Raw genomic sequence first — 17965 nt, forward strand, 5'->3', positions numbered from 1 at the left:
ACACTTGGATAGGAGAAAATATTTCAATTTGCACATATCACCTTTATAATATAATACATAATAGTAAACATGTATATGTGACGAGCAGGGCGTTAACACTCGCGTCAGCTGCGCGTTGCACCGGTCTCACATCTCCGGAAGCATAAAAGGAGGAGCGACGACAGTGAAGGACGAGAGAGAACCAGGCCTGGACTTATTTTATGTTTTATTATGTTTGTGTGGCATTACTTTCGTTTTGTTCTTTGTTTATTTTATATATTAAATGTGTTTAAACGTTCGCCGGTTCCTCTGAACCACTGGCATACAGCTCTCCATCAGGGCTAAACCGCACACAGCGTACGGCCCCGAAGTGACCCTTATATGACTCCATTTCCTCTTTGGTGGTGTAATCATATTTATAAAGCTTGAAGTCATCTCCTCCAGCCATAAAGAAGTCTTTTTCAGTGTCCATAAGGAGTTATTCCACTGAACGCCAGATCCACAACAGGTCTGGTGTGGCCAGAGCAGGTGAGAGGAGTCTGTCTCATAGCCATATTTACAGGGCAGTGGGCACCTTGTAAAGACAACAAAACAACAACACACTCCAGTACTTTGTGGCTAGATTACGTGTCGGGGAGGATTGTGGAGCTCAGAGCTGCACTCCCAGCTACAGGCCTGTGCCACCAGCTGCACAAGGTGTGTGTGTGAGTGTGTGTAAGCTAAACTCGAGCCCTCGCTAACGCTACAGGAACATAATAAAACATAAAATAAGTCCAGGCCTGGTCCTCTCTCGTCCTTCACTGTCATCGCTCCTCCTTTTATGCTTCCGGAGCTCCTCTGTGAGAGATTTGAGACCGGTGCAACGCGCTGTTCTCTCACAGCTCTCGCCCGCCCTGCTCGTCACAGTATAATATTACAGAAGAGGAATAGGGCCAAGTAATAATAAAAGTCATTATAATGAGAGATTAAACTCGTCAAATACATCGAGAATAAAATAACTCAATTTCGAGAATAAAGTTGTGTTTTAAGACAAAAACTCATTAAATTTCAAGAAAAAAGTCGAAACATGATCAAAAAACTGATCAAATGCATGTTTATTCTCGACATTTTATTTTGACTTCTCTCAAAATTGAACAAGTTTTGTCTCAAAACACGACTTTATTCTCAAAATGTAATGTTTATTCTCAACATTTTATTTTGACTTTTTTCTTGAAATTGAACAAGTTTTTGTCTCAAAACATAATTGTATTGTCAAAATTTAATGAGTTTATTTTCCACATTTTATTTCAACTTTTTTTCTCGAAATTTAATGAGTTTAATCTCGCATTATAATAACTTTAATCTCGAGATGGTTTTATTTTTTAATCATTGCTTGGCCCTAATCCTCTTCCGTATAATATAATATAATTTATAATATAAAAAATATAATATAAAACATACATTTTAATGACTGATATCAGATTATTTTATTTATTATGTTTAAGTATTCAATCACCAATATGCAAAATCAGTTTTTTTTATTTCTATTTTTGACACAATAATAAATAATATTTACATTATTAAAGAACAGTTATTTATTATGAATATTACAAATAGATTGTTATTATTATTATTATAATATTGCATTGATAACAAAACAATAATTTCTGCAATAATAATAATAACTATTATTATTATTTATACGCATTGTTGTTTTTGTTATTTATGGAGTTATATTTAAATGGCTATATTTAATGACTGCAAAGTAATATTATTATTACCTAACCAATATGCATAACCAATTTTTTTTTTTTTGACACAATAATAAATAATGTTTAGAATATTAAAGAAATGTTATTAATTATAATATTACATAAATCTATTATATATATATATATATATATATAAATCTATTATATATATATATATATATATATATATATATATATATACTGTATAGTGTTATAGTTTTAATGGTTGCAAATTATTATTACTATTATCATACAGATCAATGTGTTATTTATGGGATTATTTTTATATTTATATATTATATATTATTTTATATTTAATAAATAAATAAATAAAATAAATAATATATTTATTATATATTATTTTATATATCTTTTGTGATTGCAAATATGTCTTTTTTGCAGTCATGTCTATTAGTTAAGCTTAAAATGTTACATGTTTTTCATATGATAATGAACGGTAGGTAAGTAATTCATGTAAACAACACCATAAGTGTTACTTTACCTGTGACAACTGTTATTTTTGGTGTTATTCCTTCAAAGCAACTAAGAGTGTGTCTATATGACTCAGCACTGATAGCTCAGGTCTCATTGAGTGTCTCCGTCAGGCCCTGCTTACTCAGATCTGGTGTGGAGAGCTGTCAGTGGAGAATCCACACTGGAAAATTCTTCTCTGCATGATCTTCTTTCCTCTGATATACACCGGCTTCCTGTCTTTCAGGTACAAACTAACGTTTTTCCATGATTAAAAGAATCAGATTAAAAGAGGAAAGCAAACCTTTTGTGCTGTCAGGTCTGAAATCATGTCATTACATGCACACACCATCAGATGGCAGCGTTGCACTCTGAATAATTACAATGTAAATAGCACTTTTACCACAAACAATGACTTTTAATGACTATTAAAGGAACAGTTTACCCAAAAATGAACATTATCCCATAATTTACTCTCCCTCCTTTAATGGCAGACGTGATGAAGACATCCAGAGACAGGCGGAGAGGACGGAGCAGCAGAAGCTGGCAATGGATTCAGTCTTTGCTGGAAACTCAGATGCCAAAATCAAACGCCATTTTCGGTTAGTTGAGATACAAACATACAGGCCACATTCACACTGCAAAGATTCAGGAGTGACGACTGCATTTAAATGCACGAGTGAACGCCCTAAAATACTGCATCAAACTAATGTTAGCATCATACAACTTATTTTTTATGTTTAATAATGTTTAAGTGTTCAATAAGCAATATTCATAACCATTTTGAAAATGATCTTAGTTGTGTTTTTGGCACAATAATAAATCATCTTTAGACTATTAACGAACAATTATTCATTATGAATAATACATAAAGATAGTAATATTGTTGTTGTTATTATTATTATTATTATTATTATTACATAACCAATATGCAGAACCAGTTTTTAATTATTTTTTAAACAATAATGAATGATCTTCAGACTATTGAAGAACAATTATTCAATATGAATACTGCATAAATATATTATTATTATTATTATTATTACATAGCCAATGTGCAGAACCGGTTTTTATTATTTTATTTTTTTTCTGACATGATAATAAATCATCTTTAGACTATTAACAAACAATTATTCATTATGAATAATACATTAAGATATTATTATTATTACATAACCAATATGCAGAACCAGTTTTTAATGATTTTATTTCTAATTTTTGACAGAATAATAAAAATATGAACTATTAAAGAACAATTATCATTATGAATTTTACATAGATATATTATTATTATACATTATTATTATTATAAATAATTGAATCTAAATTATTGTATCAAAGTAATGTTAGCATCTAGAAAAATATTAAAACACTCTTGACGTGAATAATGAAGGATTATTATTCTGTCTCAGTGGCCCGTCACAGAAGTCTGAGCTGAAGCCTCTGAACTGTTCGTCACGTCTGATGAGTCTGTTCATGTCCCCTCAAGTGAAGTTTTACTGGAACATCGCTTCATATTTTGGTTTCCTGTGGCTCTTTGCTGTGGTGCTCATGATCGACTTTCAGGCCTTTCCGTCATGGAGAGAACTTCTGCTCTATGTGTGGCTCACCTCGCTGGTGTGTGAGGAGGTTAGACAGGTGAGACACACACACACACACACACACACTCTTCAGACATATACACTATCGTTCAAGAGTTCGGAATAATTAAGGTTGTTTAATGTTTTTGAAAGAAGTCTCTTCTGCTCACCAAGGCTGCATTTATTTGATCAAAAATACAGAAAAAATTTTAATATTGTGAAATATTATTACAATTTAAAAGAACTGTTTTCTATGTGAATATATTGTAAAATGTAATTTATTCCTGTGATGCAAAGCAGAATTTTCAGCATCATTACTCCAGTCTTCAGTGAAATGCTGTGAAATGTTATAATGAAATGTTGATATTTTGTCACTCTGATACTCCACAGCTCTATCATGACTTCGATGGGTCTGGCTTTCGGAGAAAAGCAAAGATGTATATCAGGGATCTGTGGAACATTCTGGATGTGCTGTCAATCATGTTGTTCATTGCTGGTCTCATCTGCAGGTCAACACAACCACTATTTCACTCAATACCTTTCAGATATGATTAAGATTAATTCAGTACAGTTAATAGTTGACTCATTAAGAATATACAGAAAATATCTAGGGCTGTATGAAAAACAAAATCCTTTTTTGACAATTACCGATATATATCTCAGTATGTGTTTGCTCTGAAATTGCTTCAGAGGGACTTTTTTTAATCAAGAGGAACCATCATTTTGACTAAACAGGCAATGTAGTCAAGTAGATTCAAAATGTTGAATAATATAAAGATGTAAAATTTAGGTTAAATAATCATTTTCATTTATATGCACCAATATAACAATAAATAGTAATAAAAGCAATATTTACCTGCATATGTTTTTACTAAAGCATTTCAATGCGTTAAAGGGGACCTATAATGCCCCTTTCACAAGATGTAATATAAGTCTCTGGTGTCCCCAGAATGTGTCTGTGAAGTTTCAGCTCAAAATACCCCATAGATCATTTATTATAGCTTGTCAAATTTGCCCCTATTTGGGTGTGAGCAAAAACACTACCGTTTTTGTGTGTGTCCCTTTAAATGCAAATGAGCTGCTGCTCCCGGCCCCCTTTCCAGAAGAGGGCGGAGCTTTAACAGCTCGCGCTTCGGTTGCTCAACAACAACAAAGCTGGAGAATCTCACACAGCCAAAATGAGGATTGTCAGTAACAGTGTTCAGCCTTACATTGTTCAAACCGGAGTCGGACACTGATGGAGAGACTCAGGAAGAAGTTACAACTTTTAAAATGAAACTGGATGTTTCTTAATGGTTAGTGGATAAATTTATGTAGTTGCTGTGGAGTTGATTCAACTCATCGACTAGCATGTGTCGTCATGTTAATCTTTTGTGCAAATCCACTGTTGAATTGACCCTCGTTTGTGAAGCAGTCCGGCGTAAAATGACGGCATGGTAACAACACTCTACTACAACAACTCTTCCTCTTCTCTAAAGCAGCCCAACATGGCCTCACCCCCTTTTGTTGTGTGTTCTCGGGGGCGGGGTTTATGTAAATTTTAGGGTTAGTGATGTCACCCAGGAAGAAGCTCGTTGTAGTTCCTACCAGCCGTTTGTTGTAGTCCTTAAAAAGCGATTTCTGTAAAAGAAAATATCTCCCTTTGCATTGAACTTTGAGCGTCGTAACTTTGCAGATGTTGTTTATGATTAAACAGCAACATTACATACGGACCCCTATCAAGGACCCCTTTAAGAATTTACATAATTGATAACAAATCATGTTATGAATCTTTTCATTAAAATGATTTCACTGAATCAAACCTACCAACACTAATAGACTCTCTTGAAGCCCATATAAAGGAATCATATTTAAAGTTTTTGCTCCTCATCTTGAGTTCAGTTCAGTTGCATAATGACTCAACTAAATTAAATCAGTATTTTTTACACTTATTCAAACTCTGTGTTTGTCGTACAGACTTCAGGCCTCCGGCACTGTGTTCTACGTGGGTAAAGTTCTACTCTGCATCGACTTCATCATATTCTGTCTACGATTAATGGCCATCTTCACTATCAGTCGAAACCTGGGCCCGAAAATAATCATTGTCAGGAGAATGGTGGGTCTGCATGTTCATAATGTTCATTTATTCAGTTCAGATATGTTATGTAATAATTCTGCACAGCCTAAGGGTACGTTTACATGACAACGATGTACTAAAAACAGAAAAGTTTTTCCTTTGTGTCTTTTGCGTACAGACAACAATGTGGTCAAAACTATCCCCGTTCACATGGATTCGTGAAAACGACTAAAAACACTGTATTCTGCTACCAGGCCAGTAGATGGCGATGTCACTTCGTAAAGAAACACTACACACCTATAGACTGAACATGTAACACACATGCACGTGACGTCACAGTTTTTCACGAATTCATGTTTTTGTAGTTTACACGGAGACGATAACAGTATCATTTTCAAACATTTTCACTTTAAAACTTATTTTTAAATGTTTGCGTTTTCCCCCAAAACGCTGTTGTCGCGTAAACATAAAAAGTTTTCTGTTTTTAGTTGAAAACAGTGTCATGTAAACGGGACTCATGCCATGAGGAATTAAATGCTTCTTGGTCTTTTGAAAGCAAAGAGTTCATTGTACTGTATACTAGGAAACATACTGTGAAAAACGATTAAATATTAAAATAATGAATGTCATGTGTCTTCAATAATATTTTTCCTCTCTCATAGTGCACAAAATGTTTTTGCATAAAAGTAAATGCAGACAGACTAAGCTATGAATGTGCATCTTTTTTGTCCTCTCATTTTTTCTCTTTCTCTTTGCAGATGATGGACTTGTTCTTCTTCATGTTTCTGCTCAGTATCTGGGTTGTGGCGTACGGCGTGGCGAAACAGGGCATTTTGATTCAAAATGAAGAGAGACTGAATTGGATCATCCGTGGAGCTGTCTATGAGCCCTACCTCATCATATTTGGCAACGTCCCGACTAATATTGACAGTTCGTTTACTCATAGATAGATATTTTTTTTTTCTTTTTTTTTTCGTATTTTAATAATGTATTAGTAAATGTTCAGATTGACATTAGCTAAGATTAATAAATGCTGTAGAAGTATTGTTTATTGTTAGTTCATGGTAACTAATGTTAACAAATGAAACCTTATTGTAAAGTGTTACCATTGTTTTAATAAAAAAAGACAAATCAGATAGCTAACAAACGTTTCTCTGTTTTGCAAACCAGACACTCAGTTTGATATAAGCAGCTGTAGTGTGAACGGCTCCGATCCTCTGAAGCCGAAATGCCCCATGTTGAACGACGATGACATGCCGATGTTCCCAGAATGGCTAACCATCATCATGCTGTGTATATATCTGCTGTTCGCCAACATTTTGCTGCTCAACCTCCTCATTGCCATCTTTAAGTGAGTAAACAAACGGGTGAACAGAAACATTTACACAATGGCTCTGTTCCAAAACCTAGTGAGCTGACTTGATGCCTACAGTCTACATGCACTCTTTATAGGCAGCAACTCTGTATCTACTGTAAGTAGTGCACCTTACTAAGTAGGCAGCTCACTAGGCTTTGAAACAGAGCCTGTATTTCATTCTTTATAATCCTCACATTGTATCTTGTCATTTGCTAAATACAAACCCGATTCCAAAAAAGTTGGGACACTGTACAAATTGTGAATAAAAAAGGAATGCAATAATTTACAAATCTCATAAACTTATATTTTATTCACAATAGAATATAGATAACATATCAAATGTTGAAAGTGAGACATTTTGAAATGTCATGCCAAATATTGGCTCATTTTGGATTTCATGAGAGCTACACATTCCAAAAAAGTTGGGACAGGTAGCAATAAGAGGCCGGAAAAGTTAAATGTACATATAAGGAACAGCTGGAGGACCAATTTGCAACTTATTAGGTCAATTGGCAACATGATTGGGTATAAAAAGAGCCTCTCAGAGTGGCAGTGTCTCTCAGAAGTCAAGATGGGCAGAGGATCACCAATTCACCCAATGCTGCGGCGAAAAATAGTGGAGCAATATCAGAAAGGAGTTTCTCAGAGAAAAATTGCAAAGAGTTTGAAGTTATCATCATCTACAGTGCATAATATCATCCAAAGATTCAAAGAATCTGGAACAATCTCTGTGCGTAAGGGTCAAGGCCGGTAAACCATACTGGATGCCTGTGATCTTCGGGTCCTTAGACGGCACTGCATCACATACAGGAATGCTACTGTAATGGAAATCACAACATGGGCTCAGGAATACTTCCAGAAAACATTGTCGGTGAACACAATCCACCGTGCCATTCGCTGTTGCCGGCTAAAACTCTATAGGTCAAAAAAGAAGCCATATCTAAACATGATCCAGAAGCGCAGGCGATTTCTCTGGGCCAAGGCTCATTTAAAATGGACTGTGGCAAAGTGGAAAACTGTTCTGTGGTCAGACGAATCAAAATTTGAAGTTCTTTTTGGAAAACTGGGACGCCATGTCATCCGGACTGAAGAGGACAAGGACAACCCAAGTTGTTATCAGCACTCAGTTCAGAAGCCTGCATCTCTGATGGTATGGGGTTGCATGAGTGCGTGTGGCATGGGCAGCTTACACATCTGGAAAGGCACCATCAATGCTGAAAGGTATATCCAAGTTCTAGAACAACATATGCTCCCATCCAGACGTCGTCTCTTTCAGGGAAGACCTTGCATTTTCCAACATGACAATGCCAGACCACATACTGCATCAATTACAACATCATGGCTGCGTAGAAGAAGGATCCGGGTACTGAAATGGCCAGCCTGCAGTCCAGATCTTTCACCCAAAGAAAACATTTGGCACATCATAAAGAGGAAGATGCGACAAAGAAGAACTAAGACAGTTGAGCAACTAGAAGCCTGTATTAGACAAGAATGGGACAACATTCCTATTCCTAAACTTGAGCAACTTGTCTCCTCAGTCCCCAGACGTTTGTAGACTGTTATAAAAAGAAGAGGGGATGCCACACAGTGGTAAACATGGCCTTGTCCCAACTTTTTTGAGATGTGTTGATGCCATGAAATTTAAAATCAACTTATTTTTCCCTTAAAATGACACATTTTCTCAGTTTAAACATTTGATATGTCATCTATGTTGTATTCTGAATAAAATATTGAAATTTGAAACTTCCACATCATTGCATTCCTTTTTTATTCACAATTTGTACAGTGTCCCAACTTTTTTGGAATCGGGTTTGTATTTCCAGTACAGAATTGTAGAAGATTTATGATAAAATACCATGTCATCCAAGATGTTTATGTCTTCCTTTATTCAGTTGAAAGGAAATTAAGGTTTTTGAGGAAAACATTCCAGGATTTTTCTCCATATAGTGGACTTCACTGGGGTTCAACGGGTTGAAGGTCCAAATGTCAGTTTCAGTGCAGCTTCAAAGAGCTCTACATGATCCCAGACGAGGAATAAGGGTCTTATCTAGTGAAACGATCGGTCATTTTATTAAAAAAAAATAAATAAATAAAAAAAAAAAAAAAAAAAATATATATATATATACTTGTTAACCACAAATGCTCGCACTATATGTGCCATTACGTGATTGCGTTGGAAAGGTCACGCGTGACGTAGGTGGACGTACAGATCCAGTGTTTACAAAGCAAACGTGCAAAGACTAAGTGAAACACCCTTTATAAAAAAAAAAGGTAAAACAACAATGTCGGACGATTTCACCCTACCGCGGTACATCCGTGACCTTTCCAACGTGATTATGTAATGCGTGGCGCATCGCAGAGCACTGCAAGATGAGCATTTGTGGTTAAAAAGTATATAATTTTTATTTATATAACCAATGATTTCTCTAGATAAGACCCTTATTCCTCGTCTGGGATCATGTAGAAGCTGCACTGAAAATGACATTTGGACCTTCAACCTGTTGAATCCTGTTGAAGTCCACTTTTTGGAGAAAAATCCTGAAATGTTTTCATCAAAAACTTTAATTTCTTTTCGACTGAAGAAAGAAAGACATAAACATCTTGGATGACATGGGGGTGAGTAAATTATAAGGAAATTTTATTTCTGAAGTAAACTAATCCTTTAAACTCTATCGTTGTGCATCACAGCTACACGTTCCAGGAGGTTCAAGACAACACGGACACCATCTGGAAGTTCCAGCGGTACGAGCTAATTAAGGAGTACCACAGTCGACCTGCTCTTCCTCCACCCTTCATTCTCCTCAGTCACCTCATCCTCTTCATCAGAGGAGTGTTTCTGCGCTACCCTCCACAGAAACACAAACACTTCAGTGAGTGCTGGTCCAGTACCACACTACAGCCACAAATACACACAGTAGATTACTGATGTTTGTTAGTCTAGATCAGACTATCAGCATAAAGTCTGGTCCAATTTATTCTGGTCAAGAAGCGCTCACATAGACAGAAAGGGTCTGTCTGACCAATGCATCAAAAACTGTTAATTTTGTTTATTTATAGCTGCTGCATGTTTACAGTATCTAAAATAGTCAAATCACCTTTATTTCTATAGCGCTTTATAGACAATAGTGTCGTTTTTCAGCTGAAGTCAATTCAATGTTGATTCAGTTCAATAACTGTGTAAAGTTCATCAATTTAAGTTCATCTAATAAAATAGCTGATATTAGAATCCGCATTGAAAAGTAAAAGCACAAAGGGAAGATATATTGATGCGTAGTATACTACCGGTCTATCTTTGCAATAGTTTATTGAGCCTTTTCTTTTAACAGTTTTAAATTTCAGTTACTGTGCGCGTGAAGAACAATTCATAGTGCTCTCTACTCCAGTGTTGCGATCTAACAGACACCCGGTAAAGTAAAATAATAAACCGCGAAAACTTCAAAAGAAAGTCCTTTCGTGCAAAACCATAGACCTTTATCTACAGGTCAAGTATAACAATTGAAACATTGAATCATCTTGGGAGAGTTTCATTGTGTTGACTGTCGTAACTGAACGCGAGTCTGAATGCTGATGGAGGATGACCGACAGCCGCAGCGGAGGGTGGCATTTACGTGAACTTGAAATTTAACGACTTAAATATTCATCTGTACCTCACATTAAACTATGAAATGACTTCAGAACGCTTGGAATATAGTGCACGGAAACTTTATGGTGCTTTTTAATGTTTTTGTGCCTTTTGTGGGGCTTAACAATAACACAATAGTACACGCACAGTATCGGATTTGGATTGGTCCCGTCTGACCAATACCTGAACGTCAGTATCGGAGCCGATACATCCCTAGATTTAACACATTGCTAACATATTTTAGCATGTTGCTAACATTAATTAGTAGGTTTTTGGAATAATTAGCATGAATTAGCATGTTGCTAACATGTTTTAACAATTTTCCTAACATGATTTAACAGCTTCTTAGCATGATTTAACACATTGCTAGTATGTTTTAACACATTAGTAGGATGAATCAGCATGTTGCTAGCATATTTTAACACATTGCTAGCATGATTTAACACTTTACTAGAATGAGTTACCATTTTTTAACACTTTGTTAGCATGAATTAGCATGCTACTAGCATATTTTAACACTTTGCTAGCATGAATTATGTTGCTAGCATGTCTTAACATTTTGTAAACATGAATTAGTGTTTTAGCACATTGTTAACATGAATTAGTATGTTGCTAACATGTTTTACTACATTACTATCATGAATTAGTATGTCGCTAACATGTTTTACCACATTACTATCATGAATTAGCATGTCGCTAGCATTTTTTAACACATTGCTATCATGAATTAGCATGTTGCTAGCATGTTTTAACACATTGCTATCATGATTTAACACTTTGCTAACACGAATTAGCATGTTGCTAGCATGTTTAACACTTTGTTAGTATGTTTTAACACATTAGTAGGATGAATTAGCATGTTGCTAACATATTTTAGCACATTGCTAGCATGATTTAACACTTTGCTAGAATGAGTTAACATGTTGTTAGAATGTTTTAACTCTTTTCTAGCAGGAATTAGCATGTTTTAACACATTGCTAACATGAATTAGTAGGTTTTTAGCATGAATTAGCATGTTGCTAACATGTTTTAACATGTTCCTAACATGATTTAACAGCTTGTTAGCATGATTTAACACATTGCTAGTATGTTTTAACACATTAGTAGGATGAATTAGCATGTTGCTAACATATTTTAGCACATTGCTAGCATGATTTAACACTTTGCTAGAATGAGTTACCTTTTTTAACACTTTGTTAGCACGAATTAACATGCTACTAGCATATTTTAACACTTTGCTAGCATGAATTATGTTGCTAGCATGTCTTAACATTTTGCAAACACGAATTAGCGTGTTTTAGCACACTGCTAACATGAATTAGTATGTTGCTAGCATTTTTAACACATTGCTATCATAAATTAGCATGTCGCTAGCATTTTTAACACATTGCTATCATGATTTAACACTTTGCTAATATGAATTAGCATGTTTAACACTTTGTTAGCATGAATTAGCATGTTTTAACACTGTTAACATGAATTAGCATGTTGTTAGCATGTTTTAACTCTTTTCTGGCAGGAATTAGCATGTTGATAGCATGACTTAGCATTTTGTTAACATGTTTTAGCATGTTGTCATTACATAATTCATTAAGCTTTGCTAGTGATTGACAGTTTAAATACTCTATAAGTCTTATTGTGCAAAAGTCTTGACCCCCCTCAATAAAAGTCTATGGAACTTTTTGTAGTTTTGATCATCAGTTTAACGAAAATCGTAAGTCGGTTCAGTTTAAAAAGATATAGCCACCCGAGTCAGAACAGTCTGAAGGTCTGACCCAGTGGTTGTAGCGTGACAGCTATAGGAGAAGATACAGTCCAAATTTTGGCTCAGAAGAATAATAATAGGTTTAAATAGTAGATCAGTATGTTGGCTTTGTCAAGCCTGTTGTGTTGTATGACTTTAGCATTTACATTTATGAGACGCGTTTATCCAAAGTGACTTACATTGCATTCAGTGCTTACGTTTTATCAGTTCATGCATTTCCTGGAAATCAAATCCCAAACAAGTTCTGCTGTTTGAGCTACATGAACCGAGCTTATATTTCTTATATTTTACTGTCTTTATCATTTTAAAAAACTGTGTGGAGTGTCTCAATCCCTGGTTTAAGTACATGGTTCTACACAGGGCAGGAACTAGAGCAGACTGAGGAAGAGGAGCTGTTGTCATGGGAGGCCTACATGAAGGACAACTATCTGGCATCTACACGACAGGACGAGAGCCAGAGCGTGGAGCATCGTATCCAGGACACCGCAGAGAAGTAACTTAGAAAAGCACAAGACTGAAATAGGACAGCTCATATGTTTGAGTACCGCATTTGATTTGAGGAAACGTTTAAATCAAATCTAAAGTATAAGGAAGGTCTGAAAAGTTAGGGGGAGTGGCTTAATATAACATTCATGAGCTTACAAATGTTACACTTTTGAATATTAATTATGTGACATTATGAAGTTGATCAGCAAGAACCACCATAGATTCATAGATTCATTTTCTCTTTAAAGGAGACCTATAATGCCGCTTTTACACGATGTAAAATAAGTCTCTGGTGTCCCCAGAATGTGTCTGTGAAGTTTCAGCTCAAAATACCCCACAGATCATTTATTATAGCTTGTCAAATTTGCCCCTATTTGGGTGTGATGCAGTTTTTGTGTGTGTCCCTTTAAATGCAAATGAGCTGCTGCTCCCGGCCCCCTTTCCAGAACAGGGCGGAGCTTTAACAGCTCGCGCTTCGGTTGCTCAACAACAACAAACCTGGAGAATCTCACGCAGCCAAAATGACGAAAGTGTTCAGCCTTATATTGTTCAAACTGGAGTCGACACTGATGGAGAGACTCAGGAAGAAGTTACAGCTTTTAGAATAGAGATGAAGCAGTATGAAAATGTATAGTGTATAGTATTATAGTGACCAAAATTATCACGGTTATCAATACTATCACGGTATTGTTAAAATGTGCTGGAAATGTTCAAAAAGTACTGACAAATAAATCATTGCACCAAGTTTTACATTTAAAATCAAACAACAAATAAAAGTATGTCTTATTTGTATATAACACTAAAAATATAACATTATCAACGATGTCCTGATTTCAAATGATAACATGACTGACAACTATTTATCTAATAACACATATGAAATGTTCAAATAAAGCTTTGAAAAACATTTCATAAAATGGTAAACCTCACATTTCAGCCTTTAAATAAAGAAAAGGGTCAAGTCAAAATGATAATAAATGATTATAGGTATTTTATCTGCTCCATAAATAATTCTACATGCCTTATCCAAAATGTTTAAAATTGTAGGATTACACATAAGCTTGTTTTTCATCAACCGGTTAAAATTTATAGTGGTTCATGCAAATTCTGTCCATTTTTTGGCCAGACAAAAACTGCACACAGGCTGAATGTAAATGTAACTCTCTGTAAATCCACTCTCTGACACTGGGTGGCGCTTATAGAACCGCAGAAATAGAGCCGTTTCCCGGTAACCTCCGTCAAAAACTATAGAATAACACAAGACGCGTCACTCGTATTGTTTTGAATTGGAGAAAGTGCAACGCGCAAAATGGCGGAATAAGTCCCGCCTTCTAAATAAGAGCCAATCGCCGATTGGTAAAGTCATTGCATCACTGCAGCGGCCGTTAGAAGCTCCGGTTCATATAGAAACAGTCTGACGCACGCCTCCGAAATGAGATACACAAGAGACGCACACTTAGGACTGCGCATGCGCATTAGCTCATTCCAGCTTGAAAAATACCGTTTTTTGTCATGATTCGAGTGTTTAGAAACAAAATGTATAAGACAGTTGTTGTCAGATTTTCAAAGAGATAGCAGCTGCACTTGAATGCCCGAGAGGCGTTTCAAAGATGGCCGCCAAGTGAAATGACTTGTCTTAAAGGGACTTTGCCTCCGTAAACAAAGAAGCATTGCAATTATAAACACTACTTTATAGGCATTACATGGAGCGAAGATGAAAACAAAATGCCATCGAAACTTTCCTGAAGACATTCAGAGGTACATTCATATAATTAATTCATTCGTATATTAATTCGTATAATTTCTCTTAGTTTTACCTCACAGCTTTCCGCCATGTTCTCACACAAAACCAAACTACTCTCTGTGCTGCGCCTGCTTGAGACTGTTGCTTAAAACTTTGCTTAATGCTGGGCAGTATTTATTTATCGTGAGTTGTTCAAATTGCAGTTATTGAATACGGTTTTAATGATAATTAAAATATGAAACGGTAATACTAACCGTGGGGAATTTAATCATGATTTATCGTCAAACCGGTAATCGTTTCATCCCTATTTTAGAGTGAAACTGGACGTTTCTGAATGGTTAGTGGATAAATTTATGTAGTTGCTGTGGAGTTGATTCAACTCATCCACTAGCATGTGCCGTCATGTTAATCTTTTGTGCAAATCCAGTGTTGAATTGACCCTCGTTTGTGAAGCAGTCCGGCGTAAAACGACGGCATGTCAACAACACTCTACTACAACAACTCTTCCTCTTCTCTAAAGCAGCCCAACATGCCCTCACCCCCTTTGTTGTGTGTTTTCGGGGGCGGGGTTTATGTAAATTTTAGGGTTAGTGATGTCACCAACCTGGGAAGAAGCTTGTTGTAGTCCCTACACAGCAATTTCTGTAAAAGAAAATATCTCCCTTTGCATTGAACTTTGAGCGTTGTAACTTTGCAGATGTTGTTTATGCTCAAACAGCAACATTACACACTAACTAAAGTTAAAAAAGTGAAATCATAATCAACCACCCCTTTAAATATTGAAAAGTATGAATTTTAATGAATTTATTAGGTTGTTTATTAAATATTAAACATGTCTGTTTTCCTCCCAGGGTTGGAGCGATGTCAGAACTTCTAGAGCGGGAGCAGGAGATGGTTTCTGCCACTATGGCAAAACGACTCACCAAGCTTGAAGAGCAGGTGTCGTTCTTCCACAAACACTCACAAATACCCCATAAAGAGTGTTTTACAGTCAGTTTGTTCTGTTCATTATTTCAAGCAAATGTGAGTGTCAGATGGTGAATCTCTTGTCTTCTGGCAGGTCTCAGAGTCCGCCAAAGCTTTACGATGGATTATAGATGCGCTGAAATCTCAGGGATGCAAATCCAAAATGCAGCCTCCTCTAATGAGTGAGAAGAGTGTTTTTAAATCAGCTCTTATAAGATGTATGCATCATTTTTGATAGTCATGATCTATCTTTATAAGTTTCTATGGTACATCCACATACATTTTTTAGCATTAGAGACATAAATCACTTTTTTTTTGTAATGAGATACACTACTGTTCAAACATTTGGGCTCAATAAGGATGAAATGTATTCAAAGATGTATTTATTTGGTAAAAAAAATACAGTAAAAATAGTAATATTGTGAAATATTATTACAATTTAAAATATCTATTTTCTATGTAAATATATAGTAAAATATAATTTATTCCTGTGATCAAAGCTGAATTTTCAACATCATTACTTCAGTCTTCAGTGTCACATGATCCTTCAGAAATCATTCTGATTTGCTGCTCAAGAAACATTTCTGATTATTATCAATGTTGAAAACAGTTGTGCTGCTTCATATTTTCTTTGATTAATAGAAAGTTCAAAAGAACAGCATTTTTTGAAAAATAAATCTTTTGTAACATTATAAATGTCTTTACTGTCACTTTTGATCAATTTAATGCATCCTCGCTGAATAAAAGTTTAATTTGTTATGTTAGATTAATATTGTATGTTAGATCAAATTTTATCTATCATAAAGCTAAAGTTCTGAGAACGTTCCCTGTTAGCTGTGTTGGCACTGTTGCAGATGAAGACCTCTGTCCATCCAGCAGGTAAAAGCTTTGACAGGGATGATGGTGATTCTAGTGGACAGGAGACAGATGAAGAACCGGCCCCTCACATGTTTGCACGTCAGCTTCAGTATCCCGGCAGTACCGTCAAACGCTTTCCTGTGCCTGAGGAGAAGGTGTCTTGGGAGGTGCCTGATATGAATTATACCACATATTTAATAACATTAAACAGCATTCTGTTGTAATGTTTATCTTATCTGACACATTTTTTGCTCTTTTAGGTAAACTTCGCTCCGTATCTTCCCCCAATTTACAATCAACAGGACAGCAGCAAGTAAGTTTTATACTGAAAAACAGAATGCACACTTAATCGAACTGATCAGCGATATAGATTTGTGCAATTGTTATGCTCTATTAAATATATAGTTGCATTCAATTCATGTCGAAAATATTGTATTTACAAGTTGAACGCACATGAACATCACCACAAAAATTTTCTTTAATCCCAAAGTTTCTGAGTTATTCCAAATGTCGGTAAGAAAACATGTCGGACATAATAGATGCAGTGTCTGTATTAATGGTATATTTGTTAAAATGAATTCAATTATTATTTTTTTATCCACGTTGCATGTACAAAATACCATAATATTGTACAATTGCCATAGAATATATAACTATTTAATTACCAGCACCTTCTTAAATTGTATGAAAACATAAAAAAGCAAAATCACAACCGATGCACATACTTCATTCATCATTTTGCAGTTTAAAAAATCTTGTGTTTTGCGTATAAAAGTTGCATCGCCATCTTGCTCCGACCTAAAGTGATTGGAACTAGGGTTGCAAACGGGTGGACAATTTCCACGGGAACTTAACCTAGGGAATTTTGGAAATATTCCAATTTGTAAACTTAACAGGAATTTATGGGAATTAATTATCTATAAATTTCTATATAAATTATATTAAATTTTTTATAAAATGTATCATATACAAACATAAACATTTTGTTTGGTCATAATAACATGAAATAACAGTTATTTCTTTTTTGCATCCAGTTAATTCTAATTTAGTAAATATGTAAAATAAATATATTTTTATTGCAGCAATTGTTATGCATATTTATTTCAGTGTCACATGATCCTTCAGAAATCATTTTAATATGCTGATTCGATACTCAGTTATTATCAATGTTGGAAACAGTTGGACTACTTAATATTTTGTTGGAACCTGTGAAACTTTTTTAGGATTCATTGATGAACAAAAAGTTAAAAAGAACAGCATTTATTCAAAATAAAAAGATTATTCTGCAAAATGTATTTTTTTTTCAACTACATTTAAGTTCCCTGTTATAGACTAACCTGCAATTTTGCA

At 35.2% G+C, this 17965-nt stretch overlaps 1 protein-coding gene across 2 annotated transcripts in view; it reads left to right on the forward strand.

The window, feature by feature from the left end:
- trpm2 (transient receptor potential cation channel, subfamily M, member 2) overlaps positions 1–17965 on the forward strand; it is a 57203-nt gene that overhangs the window by 30802 nt on the left and 8436 nt on the right. Inside the window, exons 16-28 of one of the 2 annotated variants that reach the window (XM_051906899.1) lie at positions 2315–2427; positions 2675–2782; positions 3593–3818; positions 4151–4269; positions 5717–5855; positions 6575–6746; positions 6987–7167; positions 9862–10043; positions 12922–13054; positions 15643–15730; positions 15852–15939; positions 16637–16782; positions 16876–16928. In XM_051906899.1, the coding sequence (XP_051762859.1) occupies positions 2315–2427; positions 2675–2782; positions 3593–3818; positions 4151–4269; positions 5717–5855; positions 6575–6746; positions 6987–7167; positions 9862–10043; positions 12922–13054; positions 15643–15730; positions 15852–15939; positions 16637–16782; positions 16876–16928 (1748 nt within the window). Of the gene's footprint in view, positions 1–2314; positions 2428–2674; positions 2783–3592; positions 3819–4150; positions 4270–5716; positions 5856–6574; positions 6747–6986; positions 7168–9861; positions 10044–12921; positions 13055–15642; positions 15731–15851; positions 15940–16633; positions 16783–16875; positions 16929–17965 lie in introns of both variants that reach the window. The other variant, XM_051906898.1, reaches the window with a different exon arrangement.

This window comes from Ctenopharyngodon idella, chromosome 9 (genome assembly GCF_019924925.1).
Source record: "Ctenopharyngodon idella isolate HZGC_01 chromosome 9, HZGC01, whole genome shotgun sequence".
NCBI lineage: Eukaryota > Metazoa > Chordata > Actinopteri > Cypriniformes > Xenocyprididae > Ctenopharyngodon > Ctenopharyngodon idella.